The 14,194-nt window shown below is 41.5% G+C and overlaps 2 protein-coding genes across 3 annotated transcripts; both read left to right on the top strand.

Annotated features, from left to right (window-relative positions):
* The first annotated feature begins 1,474 nt into the window (after positions 1–1,474).
* On the top strand, positions 1,475–5,801 carry zranb2 (zinc finger, RAN-binding domain containing 2). 2 transcript variants are annotated; one of them, XM_029499751.1, is made up of 10 exons: positions 1,475–1,579; positions 2,192–2,244; positions 2,348–2,456; positions 2,591–2,673; positions 2,757–2,833; positions 3,016–3,159; positions 3,259–3,419; positions 3,902–3,961; positions 4,452–4,601; positions 4,855–5,801. In XM_029499751.1, the coding sequence occupies exons 1-10, from the start codon at positions 1,524–1,526 to the stop codon at positions 4,910–4,912; spliced, it is 951 nt and encodes a 316-aa protein (XP_029355611.1). In that variant the 5' UTR covers positions 1,475–1,523; the 3' UTR covers positions 4,913–5,801. The 2 variants fall into 2 exon arrangements, with proteins under 2 accessions (XP_029355611.1, XP_029355610.1); XM_029499750.1 differs by having other exon boundaries at positions 4,452–5,801.
* A 1,272-nt stretch (positions 5,802–7,073) lies between these two features.
* ptger3 (prostaglandin E receptor 3 (subtype EP3)) lies at positions 7,074–13,912 on the top strand. Its single transcript, XM_029500885.1, has 2 exons — positions 7,074–8,172; positions 8,750–13,912. Exons 1-2 carry the CDS (start codon positions 7,321–7,323, stop codon positions 9,074–9,076), a joined length of 1,179 nt encoding a protein of 392 aa, XP_029356745.1. The 5' UTR covers positions 7,074–7,320; the 3' UTR covers positions 9,077–13,912.
* Positions 13,913–14,194: the final 282 nt, after the last annotated feature.

Here is a 14,194-nt window from a genome sequence, read left to right as displayed (position 1 = left end):
TATAAATATTACCACATATTTCGGATATAATAATCATGTAAATTGTGTTTATTGGCAGTCAAGGAAGAGCAGAGTCTGCAAACTCACATATCTTAATCTAAATGTACTTACATACTTAGTCCTACTTCTTCATGTATTACATCAGGCACATTGTACCGTCAGATTCAGAGAAGCAGATGTGAACATGCCCACTCTCAGAACCATTCAAGAGACTCTTTTTTCTCATAACCCAACAGCCCTGATTTGGATGAAAAAGCAGAATCATTAGGAACGTGTACGCAGATGATAAAAGCAAAAATAGCCCAGTAGGGTGTGTGAATATCTGCAGTGTTAAATGTTAACATTAACTGCCATCTAGTGGCAGCAGCCTATTGACACTGAAATACGACAACCAGTAGGATCAGTTTAGAATTTAGACATGCTAATTTTGGATACTGAATTCCTGAGGGAAGCGATCTTGTGGGTAGAATCAGCAATATTCTTTCAAAATGGATCTATAATCACACAATTCAACATAATTCACATTCACACTATCTCAACATCTCCCTTCTCTTAGTGGACCAATTTCAAAGTACAGGTTGTATGGAGTAAATAAATTAAGTAAAGGCTACATTTAACTTAACTATTTTATCCGCTCTATCTATTAAATCATCCTCTTTTTGCATGATAAAGGTAGACTTCATTGCCATTTTCTCAACATACAACGTTCAGTATATAGTGGAGCAAAACTGCGTCACACAGAAAGCAAAGTCGAAGTAAAATGAAGGCATTTTTTAGACATAACACATTAGGCAGGCTATGGAGTTAGGGGTGTTAAATCGAACAGGGTTATAGACATACTGGCTGTGGTCAAAATGACCTTGGATGTTTCCAGTGATAATTGTCGTATTTTTATTCTAATTATCTATTTTCTATATATGTTTGGTATTCACTGGGAAACGTGTTTCTTTACTGCACATATGACAATAAACTCTTTGAATCTTTGAATAATGGCATCACTTGTATGCAGCCTATCTATGTAGCCGTTAAATGTTAGTGGCAAGTACAGAAATTGTTTAAACCCTGAAGATTTATTACAAAAAAAATTGTAATAAATAAAGCACAGCAGTGTATATCCACTGTTTGATCCCCTTTGCACCTTTGTAGATAACCATTAACTTCCTTTTACATTTTGTTTAGGTTGTTCAACGTTTCACAGAAAAACAGACCTGTTTCCTTTGTCAGTGTCGCATTCGTGTGTTTTTACAAATATCGTATGTTACATAGCTAACCCCATTTCTTGACGTTACCTGGAGAACAATAAACGGGATCTAACGCTGTTGATAAGAAGGCTACGTGGCAGAACAGCGGAACCTTTTCACCTTTAATATTTATAAGGTGTCAGAAAATGTGTTTCCGCGCTAGGAGCGGAGAAGCGCGAATCGTTGCCAGGTTTCCCAGGCGGCCGTGAAGGCAGCAGCGGAGGGAGGCGGTGTTGGGGAGCACGCCCTGCCAGCGAGCCGCTCACCGTGCACAGCACCGACATGTCCGGGAAGAGTTTCCGAGTCAGCGACGGGGACTGGATCTGTCCCGATAAGAAGTAAGAGTCCTGTTTTACCAAAGAGAAAGGACCCGTTTAACCCCCCGGCGTGGTTACATTTGGCGGCAGGTGTCTGTTTAATCAGCCGGCCGCCCCAACAGGCAGACTGGAGTTAGCTTCGGCCTCCTAGCATCCGGCTAATGCTAATGCTAACTAGCCAAGCAAACTAGATCTCGTTTACCTAATTTAATACCCCTTTAAGATGCAGCGTCAGCTGTGTGATTATTTTTATGGCCTGCATGCATTTGAAACATCTAACCGGTCTCTGGCTTTTAGGGCCAAGGGGGCTCAGGGTGAGTTGTTGATAACAAGCTAGCCGTCGGTCGTCACTTGTGTGGGCTGAGCCGAGTCCCCGCTCACTGTTGTGGGTGGTGATTACAATGTGGTACAAGCCAAGATGTCTGGGGTGTAGCTTTCACTTGGAGTCAGCGCTATCATGTTGCAAATGAGCTGAATTTAAACCACACAGAAAGACAAGCCAGCTGCAAAGCGCAGGCCTTTTGACTTAGCACGTCCGCTGAAAGACCAAGAGCTCATGGTGGAGCACATGAGAGATGAATAAAAGAGCTGACTGAAGTCAAACCTCAAGGCTTACATTATTTGCTTTTGCAGGTGTGGGAATGTGAACTTTGCTAGAAGAACCAGTTGTAACAGATGTGGCGGAGGTGAGTAATTTTTGTGCAAGTTAATGTACTTTACAGAAATCCCTATTTCATAAATATATATATGTATGTATGTATGCATATATATTTCTCTCACTTTGCACAGAGAAAACCACAGAAGCAAAGATGATGAAAGCGGGAGGAACGGAGATCGGGAAAACACTGGCTGAGAAGAGCAGAGGCCTTTTCAGTGCAAACGACTGGCAGTGCAAAACGTATGTAGCTCTTATAAAGACCTGCACAGGTTTTGTTGCGTTTCATCAGCAAAAATAATACTTGTTGCATTTGGCATGAATACATTTGAAGTTCCACCAGTATTGACAAAGCCTCCCTTCTTGTTTTCACAAAGATGTGGTAATGTGAACTGGGCCAGAAGGTCGGAGTGCAACATGTGTAATACACCGAAATATGCAAAGCTTGAAGAGAGAACAGGTAAAAAATACACAATTTGTTGGTTCTATGTGTGCATTTTTACTTTACTATTTACCTAGTGGTTCCTTCTTATCTGGTCACAGGTTATGGTGGAGGTTTCAATGAGAGGGAAAATGTAGAATACATTGAACGAGAGGAATCTGATGGGGAGTATGATGAGGTAGGTGCAAACGGAAACATCAGTCAAGTGTTTTTGGACATTTTAGCCCCTGTAATCTATTTCTATTGAGGGAGCATCCTTAAGTCACATGCTATCCCATGAGTGAGGGTGCAACTTAAGTGTTGTTAAATTAAGTAGTAAGTTCTGAGGATATGAAGGATGTTCTCTTTCTAAAACTGCAGTTTGGGAGAAAAAAGAAAAAGTATCGTGGAAAGAACAGCACATCTTCCTCCAAAGAAAGTGAAAAGAAAGAGGTAACAAAAGAAGACGACGAAGAAGAAGATGAGGAGGATGAAGATGGTGACCTCTCCAAGTACAAACTCGATGTACGAATGATAGCTGGAACTGGAAATTCTTAAGATGAAATGTTAATCATCCAACGCTAACAAATAGGAGTGTAACATTGAAAAATGTTTTCCCTCCAGGATGATGAAGACGACGATGAGGACGGAGACCTCTCAAAGTATGATCTGAACGCCAGTGATGAAGACGACAAGCCAGCCAAGAAAAAGGGCAGCCGCTCAGGATCGTCCCGTTCCCGCTCATCCTCGCGCTCATCCAGCTCCAGTTCACGGTCGAGGTCCAGGTAAAAGGGTACAGGTCAAGGGTAACTCCGGGCAAAATGTCAGTATCAGCTCAATCTTCCTTGTGGTTTACTGATCAACATCCATTAAATGTCCTGTTCTGCTGATTTATTGTTTTTCCTCTTCTCAACCCCCTGCCCTCCTGTGCTGCAAGTCAGTGATGTGCAGATTGAATGGCATCCCTTGATAATATCTTTTGTGTTTGGTTATGAAATGTCCATGACATCGGGAATGGAAGGAATGCATTGTTTAGCTTGTAGTCATGCCCGTAGAGAGCAAAGATTTCCTTCTCCAGCTGTTATCTAATGAGTCACGTGCTTCAGTCTGACTGACACTGCTGATTGCAAGTTTTAGTCATTTATTTCCCAATGCAGTAAAGCAAGGCCGTGTATTACAGCTACATGTTTTGCCTGTGCATAGGCACATATGTAGCAACGTTTTTGTATGGAAAATATTGGAAAGGTTCTGTTTTTTTGTCTTTCAGGTCCCGCTCTAGAAGTTCATCCAGTTCCAGATCTGGATCTCGCTCGAGGTCTCACTCCAGGTGAATGAGGTGACATGCGCTCTCTCCCTGTAGAGAGTGTATGTATGGGGCTCCAGAACAGTCCTATTCACTAGTTACTGCTTATGCCGGCATTTTCTTAAAGTTGGTGATAGAGTAAAACTCGCAAACTGCTATGACAGTTTTACACATTTACATACATGGTTTAGTTGTTCCAATTAGGCCAAAGTGAAAATATGACACAGTCTTGTATTGATTTTAAATGTTACCAAGGCTGAGTAGAAGTCTGGGGTCTTCATCAAGCATCTCTTAGCAGTGAAGTTAGCTGTGCCAACTCAGTTAATGTCAGTATATTATTAAAAAGGGAAATATTCCCTCCGTTCAGTGAGTCCTACAACATCTTGGATAAATATTCTGTCAATATCTTTTTAAATCAGTGTTCTTATTTCAGAGAAGCTTGATAAATACCCATCCTGGTGAAGCTCTTGCCTGAGCCTTACTGACCTTGGTGCTTGGTTTATTCCTCCAAAAGATCCAGCTCCAGGTCTGCAAAGGGCTCTTCTTCCCGGAAGAGGTCCCGCTCACCCTCCTCCTCACCTGAGAGGAGACAGAAGCGCAGTCGCTCCAGGTCCTCATCTGGAGGGAGAAAACGGAGGCGCTCTAGATCACATTCGTCCGAAAGGTTTGGGTTTCTGTGGAATACCACAATGGAACTGATTATTATTATTATTATTATTATTATTATTATTAGCTTACTGTTGCCTCGCTTGTGGGATTTCAGATTTACAGAAATAAGTTCACATTTTGCCTTATTCTCGTTTCCTTTTTAAAAAATTGATATGCTATGATCTTCTAATTAGTATTTGTATAAATGATTGTCAGTAGCTTACCCAGCTGACCTTGATCATCTTCCCATGGTGTTTGTGTGATTTCAGGCGCCGTGACCAGTCCTCTGGATCCTCCCATTCTGGCTCCAGTTCAAAAAAGAAATAACTTTATTACAGCCTTTCAAACTTAACAAGAAACCTTAGAACAATTGCATGTTGTGTTGCAAGGAAAACAACCACATCCATTGAATATGCTGTTCATTTTCACAGAAACCTAAAGTCTTATTTCCCTGAAAAGAAAAGAGCAACAGAGTGACTCCTCTCTGGCGTTACTGCAGCTGTTATCTTTACATGTTCTCCAAAACCACATACACACCCCAAACTGTGACAAGTGTCTGTAACTTTAGGTGTCCAATAAACTTATGTTTGGTCCTCATAAAAAATCCAGTCTACTATGAAGAGGCTGTTTCCCATCTTAAAACCATTCTGCTTAAAAGCTTCACGACAGTACGATTTATTCTCTTCAGCTGTGGAGGAAGCATAAGTAAAACATTTGATTACTTCTTTGGCCCTAGGTAACATCTGAGATTGTTTTAAAATGTTTTTTTTTGTCCCATAAATAAATAGTCTTTGTTTTTGTTTTTTTTTTTTATAAAAGGTGGAGTACTTGCACACCAATGTAGACTACCAATGATGTAGCAATGAATTTTGGCCTTTTTTTAGTAGATATGTTTTGTGTTTTCAAGGTAAGTATTTTATTTTTTGATATTGCCTGTTTTAATTAAATGGAAGTAGCTTGAACATTCAATGGTTAACATAAGTGAATTTTTTTTTTTGTTTTATTCTACACAACTGTGGCCTAATCTCACCACTCAAAAGTTATTCCTTTTTCAGTTGGGGAAACGTTAATACTTAAATAAATGGTCAGATTATCGTGTTCCCGATCCGTGTAACAATAATAATTGTTAAGGATTTATAGTGGAATGTGGCAATGCAGTCTTTTAATGGTGAAACAGCTAAAATGTACACGTGTAAATAAAATCCTGTCGACATTGCTTGCCAAGCATTTGTGTTTGATTTGCACACAGAATTGTAGATCTGGTGAATTCAAAGTTCTTAATGTTTATACTTAATATCGGTCATTTTCATGACTTAGCTATAACATGAAATAAAACAGTAAGCTCGATAGTCTTCATGCTAATATGTGAAAATTTGAAAACAAACTTTTTTTTTTTTTTTTTTTACCGTACATAAACATTAACAGTTAATTCCTTGTCAACTACTAACATAATATAAAGTATAAACTAAAGTAAATTACATGGAATAAATAATTTTAAAAAACCTGGTTGGTTCCGCCAAAAACGAGCCGAGTACCGTTACCAGGCGACGACGTCTCCATGGTTTTGGAGCCGTTTTGGCGCCGTTTCCATGGTGACGGCAGCAGTTAACCCGTCTTTGGCTAGTTTTTCAATAAAATTTCAGAAAGAAGGCGTCACTTTGGATTTAACTAATTTTGTCGAAATGGTTTTACGGTTACAACCAAAACTGTGTTTTAACACATTCTAGGATTAGTTTATCTCCTTTTTTTCTCTGCTTGTGAGAGAAGAATAAGTCCAGATAACATTTTGTCATGATTTATAAACAGATCTCTACCTTGGATTGGATTTATAAGAATTAAGGCAAAGTCTATTCAAAGCACAACATTCTTGTAAGATGTACAAGTGTTGTTTTTTTATATCCAACACAATAACAAGCCTTTTCATCAATCTAATTCAGGAGGATGTACTATTTGACTGAACCCGACCTCACACTCATTATCACAGGTAATTTTAATAAAACAAAGAACAGCTCCAGGTGATCAGGCTGCTGTTGTCATTCAATTTCCGAACAACAGGTGGCACTTGTTGCTGCTCCGGGAAGCCTGAACACGTTATTTAACAATGGTAAATTAATTTATTTGGCAAACAAATTTACAGTATACCACGTGGACTCGGTGAAAATATCACTGGCTGCATTTAAATTGCGCAAAATGAATAGTTTCAACTTCGTTATTTTCCAAATTAAATACCCTAATGTCTGTAAATGGGACTCGCCCTAATTATCACTAACTTGAGGCAACATGGTGATTTAACACTAACTCTCCCATCTTCACTGCTTTGGAGGCGAAGAGCAGGTTTTCTTTTATCGAAAAGGATCAGATGAGTTCATCTGTGTGTTAGCTCCACTTTTAGATCTGATGCTAATCTGTGGCATCTGAATTCATGTGACTCGACACAGGTGCATCTACGGTCTTGCCCCACTGAGCCAAAGTGCCAAAGTGCCTCCACTGAGATCCTTGCAATGGAAACAGCCAAGAAGTTTAACCTAAATCTAGTTTATGTTTTTATTAACTGCACATGAACTATATGCAACCTGTGCAGCTTGCCTCCCCTGAGGGCTTTTTGTGAGTAGTCCCACCCCCAGCGCGTAAAGTACCCGACGCGTTTTTACGCACAGCCGTCAGTCGGAGAGAGGGAGGATGCTGGGCTTTCACATGGCTTCCTCCCTGAATACATGCCTGTCGGTTCCTAAAGGATGACTACGGGCTGTTGTGATTCTTCGGAGGCCCTGCAGACTACTGTCACAGAGATGCTGTCCTCCAACACCTCCGGCACATTGCCCGAAGACAATGTCGCCAAGAATTCCAGCCGTAGATTTGTGTCCGTCACTTTCCCCATAACCATGATGATCACCGGCATGGTGGGGAACTCGCTGGCTCTCATTCTGGTCTGTATCTCTTACAGAAAGAAGGAGAACAAGAGGAAAAGGTCCTTCTTGCTTTGCATCGGCTCTCTGGCGCTGACTGACCTGTTTGGGCAGCTTTTAACCAGTCCAATAGTCATATCTGTTTACATCGCCGACAAGAACTGGGAGCGCGTCGACTCTTCGGGCAGACTGTGCGCCTTTTTCGGTGTTTGCATGACAACTTTTGGCCTGTGCGCGCTCTTCTTGGCCAGTGCCATGGCGATTGAACGGGCCATGGCCATAACAAACCCGCACTGGTACTCCAGCCACATGAAGACGAGGACAACGAAGCAAACTTTGGCCGTCATTTGGCTTCTCGTGCTGCTCTTTGCGCTGCTGCCCATCGCAGGGGTCGGGAAGTACACGCTGCACTGGCCGGGGACGTGGTGCTTCATCAGCACGGGGAACAGAGAAATCCCGGGCAATGTGTTTTTCTCCACCACCTTCGCCGTGCTTGGGATTTTCTCCCTGCTTATAACGCTTTTCTGCAATGTTGTGACCATCCGGGGTTTGATCATCCGGTGCAAAACTAAGTCTGGCTCCTCTCAGTCCTCCAAGCAGTGGGAGCGACTCACCACGGAGACCGTCATCCAGCTCCTGGGGATTATGTGCGTCCTGCTTGTATGCTGGTCTCCTTTGCTGGTATGTTTATTTTTGAGTGTCTGCTCAGATTTCTGCACTTATTCAGGCATCTTTTGCCCCCCAAACACACAAACATTAGTCATGTTTCCTTGTTGGATGGATCTTTTCACGTGTGGTTATTTTTGAAATGTTGCTGTCATTTGCCATTAAGGAGCAATCCACTTATCCAGGTCCTGTTTTCAGGGTCTGCTATGAGGCCATGCATTGTCGGTCACACATAACAGCCTCAGCAAGGATATTAATAGAAGCCACAGCACTGTGATACCAGTGCTGGCTGAGTGTTAGTGCTGAGAGTGTCAACATGATGTTTCCTTCGCAGGCGTTTGATGCATTAGATGTTTTTATTATTTCTGGATCAGTCATTTAAACATTTAAATCGACTCCCCATTAAGTCAGAGTGATTGTAATTACTTTTCAGCCAGGAGAATTCTATAGACTTCTTAAAAGGTTTTCTTTTCAGTTCGGGGTCAAATTTCATCTAATTTTTAAGTCAGTTTAAGTGTTTAAGTGTACAGAATTGTTATAGAGACAAAGCATTCCTCTGTTGGTACAAACTCATGTCTGGCTCTCTCATCAGGTGCTGATGCTGAAGATGATCTCCACCCAGGTATCCTCACATGAGTGCAAGTCAAATTCAACAACGTCCAGTCAGGACACCAACCAGGATGAGCCTTTGGACTGCAACTTCTATCTTACGGCGATCCGTCTGGCCGCCCTCAACCAGATCCTGGACCCCTGGGTCTATCTGCTCCTCAGGGAGATCCTCCTCCGTAAGGTCTGCATCGTGGCTAACGCTGTGTCCAACTGCTCCATAGAGGATCGGAAAGACAACACAGGGGCACTTGATGCTCTTAACAAGAAGAGCAAAGACACGACTAACCTTCACAATCTGCAAAGCAGCTAAGTCGACCTTTGGAAGGAATCCCAATTTGTGGCTTTGAACCCAGGATGGACCGGATGGTAGTGAAAACGGATGCAGTATTGTCTTGGATGTTCTGTTGGGGGGGGGGGGGATAAAAGGGAGTGCATTTCTTGACAAAGGAAGGATGTGCGTTGGGAGACAAGCGCGGCATGTGCGTGTTGCAGTGTTAATGAGAACCACGCAGCCAGTTCTGCTCTGGCTGTTTTCTGCTTTTTAATCTCAACACATTCCATTCAAAGCCACCTAACCAGCATGTGGACGCATGACCGTGTCACCTCTAACATTCTGCCAGAAACTCGCTCATTGCCAGTTTTTTGTTTTGACAACATCTCCCAGGCCCAAGTGTTGACCATGGGTGACTCTAAACAGACTTATATGGAAGTGGTGCATCTCATGCTCTTTTTTTAGTTACTTATCGGAGTCATTGCTATCAACAACTCCAAGCCATAAGCCAAACAAAGGAGCAAATGGTTTTTATGAATCTCTGTCAATTTAAAAAAGAAAGAAAGAAAGAGGGGAAACTGTAAATTGCTTACATTAAGTTGTGAACTGCTTTGGCATTTCTCACATGAAATATAATCACTTTGCTTATAAAAGGGATCGCTGTTTGCTCAGAGGAAAAATGCAAATCCTCAACTGGAGTCATTTGTTTAACTGTAAGAGTATTTATCAGTGTGTTGTGGTAACATGATGTCAATCGTTTCTGAACTGAATGCTGATGAAGGTACCTGCTGGGTATCAGTATATTTTATAACATGCTCTAAATGCTGTTGTTAAGTTATAGCAGGCAGGACTCTGAAATGTGAAGCTTTCGGTTCGTCACCACTTTGCCTCCTGAATATGAATGCATCAGTAAATTGTTATTTGTGCAATTATTTTCTCTTCAGAATAACTTCAAGGCCACTCTCATGAATGCGCAGATTGAGCATGTTTAATACCTACGGCTGCACATGACAGGCTGGTGCTGTAGCTACGGGGCTGCAGGTGCAGTTTCATTGTGTTAAAAGCAGTCATGATCGGTAAGTACAGAATGTGCGCTGGACAGGGGACTGATTTCCACCAGCTGCTAACACTTTATTTGGATATTTCACCCACACAGAGTTTATAGTGTTTTAGGCTTCAGCAGGTAATTAGTCAGGATTTAAAACCTGAACTGTTCTGCTAATCCCAACTCTTAAAGTTCTCATTCAATCTTCAACCTAAAAACTGTTGGTTGAGTAAGAACTTTAGTTGAATTTTTGAAATTGAAATGTTAGCTGTGTCCCTTTTGTTTTGTCTGAGATCATTTTCTGAAGTTGGCACGTCGACCAGCTACTCCCAGCCTGGCCAGACTGTCTCATCACACGATCGCAATGATAAGTGAATTTCTTGCAAAGGCAAGCAAATAAAAAGCTTCAGATGCAATGTGAGTCAGGCAAAACCCGAAAAGAGCTCCTTCCAATGATGAAAAAGATTATTATTATTTTTTTTTTTTTTAGTACAATTAAAGCTGTGCAACTACGACACACACAGTCTGCTGCAGGTACAGAATGTGTTAAACTAGCCATACTGATTAATTTCACACTTCTAAATTAATGGTGATTGCCTTAGACGTTTTGAATGTGTCTGCCATTTTCTCTTTGTACCTGTCAAACCGCGTACCTTTAGCTCGATGCTACCTCTCAGTAAAAGTAGATGTTTAGGTCCGTCAGTGTGTGCGATGCAATTTCTCCCAAATGAAATTCAAGGTACTTTTTAAAAAGGTGGTTTGTTTCTGCTGACTGAATGTAATTAATCAAGTGTTTGGTCGGCAGGAAATGGGAATCCGTTCTTTATGATTCTTTTGGGCTCCGTTGTTTTGTATTGTACTGTGTCTATGCTGTGTACAGCATGCTGAAAATTTACACAGATCAGTCATAACATTATGACCACCTTTTTGCTGCCAATAGAGGCCTTATCCACTGAGGACTCCTTGATGCCAATAGACTTCTGAAGGTGTGCTGCGGTATCTGAACTAACAGTCCTGTCAGATGCAGATGGGGCCTCCATGCTGCATCCCTCAGAGGCTGGATTGGCGTCCGTTCCTCTGTGGCCCAGTTCTGATGCTGGCGTGTCTGTTGTAGGAGCTTTTGGAGGTGGACAGGGGTCAGCATGGTCACCTGGAGCTGCCCTGATGCTCTGTGTTCAGAAGCAGCAGCTCTTCTTGTCGATTGGCCTTGGCTGCTCATGACCCCTGTCAGTGGTCCAGTGGTTTTCCTTCCTTGGACCCCCCCCTCTGCACAGAGCTGCATCACATCACCGTGTGCTTGTTTTCAAAGTTTCCCACATCCTCACAACTGACCACTTTATCTGCTTCAACACATCGTCAGGACTAAATGTTTACCTGCTGCCTGATACTTGTCTACCAGATAGTTGTTTACCTCACCTGTCATGGTCATAATGTTTTGACTGATCAGTGTATTTGTGAAGGAAGGTAAAGACAACAGCAGCTGGACAGGTTAGACAGACAAACACTCTCTGGTCCTTTTCGAATGTGACAATACAAACAAGCTCGGTGATAATGAGTTTTCAGGAAATAATTTTCTGCAAACAACATGTACAGTGAGCATTTTATGTTTCCATTTATTTGCCAAGAAAGCCTGGTTTATCTCGAGTCGATTGTGAAGCCTGCCTTTGACCGTGCACTCAAACAAAAACCGAGGGAAAGAAAATATTTCTGCTCCATCGTAACCAATTATCTGTCATTATTGTTGATTATTCTGGAGTTTGCTGCCAGCTATGGATGTGCGGAGAGACACATACACATACATTTCCTGTGAATATGCGAAAAAAAAAACAAAACTAATGGATTTCCTCATGTAATTGGTTTCATTAACATGTAACTGCTCCCACATTGACATGAGCAGTGTTCAGTTTTAATGAAAGGCTCCAATAATTAAGCCTGTGGTACAACATCAGGAGCATTTACTCCAGGCACATGCTCCTTTTAATGCTGAATACACTTCAGCCATAACGTCAGGGGTTTAATTTATGCATTTAAAACAGTGACTACATTTATTCTGGTTTACGATTGTCTCAATCAGCTTCCACTTAAATCAGTGTCATGTAATTATCTCAGTTCTCTGCCCCGGAGAATCTGAAGCTTCCTGTTCTTCCAATACAGGAAAAGTAATTACACAAAAGCAATAGCCCCTTCTAGCTACTTGGCTGTATATGTGGTGGAAATTTCCAGGGTTTTACAAACCACCCTTCAGTGGAAAAAGGAAAAGGGAAGAAGAAGAATTCATTCTTTCTAAATAGAAAACACAAAACACTTCAGCCCTCCTTAATGGAAGCAGTGAAAGCATGAATACAGTGCAGGCCGTGCTCAGGGTTTAGTCTTATGAAACGTGAATGTTTATGAGATCAAAGTGCCTCCAAAGTCAAGTTTACTGATCCACGAGATGTAATCTTCAAAGGGGGATGATATAATTAATGTTTGGCTATTTTCAGTTTCTGCTACAAACACATTGGTGCATATTAAGATACGTCCAAGATACATCTGAGCTGCCTTTGTTATTCAGTATCATTCAGCTCGGATCGGGAGTGTGCTCACGTGCACAAGGAGTGTTTGTCTGTGTAGGACTGGACATTTGAGCAGGCAATTACACACTGTAGTCCTGCTCCAGCACACAGGGGAGGGTACGTTGCATAATGATTTGAAAAAGAAAAAATGAAAAAAGTTTATGAGGCCTGGAGATCCTGCTGCTTCCAGCTGGCTCCATCACACTAACTCCAGTCACTAATGCACTGAAGTGATTTACTGATTGTTTCAGGAGCTGAGACGAGATAGTCTGAGAATATCAGATATTTTGCGTCTCTGTTTGTTCCTAAAATAACTTTCTGTCACCTTCTCTGGGAATCCAGATCTCTTGCTATTCTTGTGATAATTCAATAGTGGGGTAATTATCGCTCTGAGCATCTGTGTAGTATGTAACACAAACATTTCATTTCTAATGACCCTTTTACAGTTTCACTCCTGCTGACAGATTTTACTTCATAAAGGACACATTATCGCAGCCTTCACTAGATATTTGGAACAAACCACCTACAGAGTTGTTTGGAGTCGTTGGAAAACAGGACGAGACGTTTTTAGTTTCCTATCTCTGTGGTACCAAGAAGTCACAGACTGGTCCAACGAGTCAACGTGAGCATTCAGTGATAAGGCACATGATTGTCCTTTGTACATCTGCAGCTGTGTCACACAGTACCTATTTAAAAAGTCATTTTTAGATCAGCATATGATAAACATGCATATGAAAAAGTACCAAATTTCCTCCGGGGATTGAAGAAGTAGTTCTGATTCTGGAAATGGATTTGTGTGATTGTTATAGTAAGGAGGAGAACCAACCTGATACGCGTGTAACAGTGTCACATGTACATACAGGACAACGGAAACAGGTTTGGCTCAACATCTGAGGCTCGCTGATGAATGTAAATAAAAGCTGGATGTCTATCAGCGTCCGTCTTCTTTATCTTTTGTTCGCCTTCTGCCTCTCCTCCTGAATGTCGAACCTGAGCTCAGACACGACTGTCAGATCGGGGCTCTCAGTGCGCTTTCACTCGCTTCCTGTTACTTTGCATTCCGTTTGCAGCGGAGGAATGTTTTATTTGTATTATCTGTCATAGATGGGTTTGTCATTGATATAACGTGTACTGTGATGAAAGAAAAAAGTCTCTGTCTTTACTTGACTTGTATCTGTTCAACATGCGATGCACTTTTGATTCATTTTGCTACTGTGTTTTTGGCTTATGTGATGCTTTAATAATCCATTAAAGGACATGAACTTGTTTTTTCAATATGTGTTTGACTTCTGTGGCTGCTGAAGCATGTTTTCTTCTTAAATATTCACACAGCTTGACTATCTCACTAATTAATGACTGCTGCAGATGGGATGTACAGAAGTGGTTGAATTCCAGCCCAGCAATATATTTTCAGAAGCTGAGGAAGACGGATGTGTGGCTAGCCACTAAGTCCTCGATTTACTGAGCGTGGTTGTTGTTTCATCATCACACTCCACTTTGAACTGTGCCATAAATGCAAAAGAAAAAAAATCATTTGCATTATGATAATCTTTCATT

Source organism: Echeneis naucrates, chromosome 4, assembly GCF_900963305.1.
Source record: "Echeneis naucrates chromosome 4, fEcheNa1.1, whole genome shotgun sequence".
Lineage (NCBI taxonomy): Eukaryota > Metazoa > Chordata > Actinopteri > Carangiformes > Echeneidae > Echeneis > Echeneis naucrates.
The sequence above is the reverse complement of the archived record's forward strand: the minus strand, read 5'-3'. Positions and strand labels throughout refer to the sequence as shown.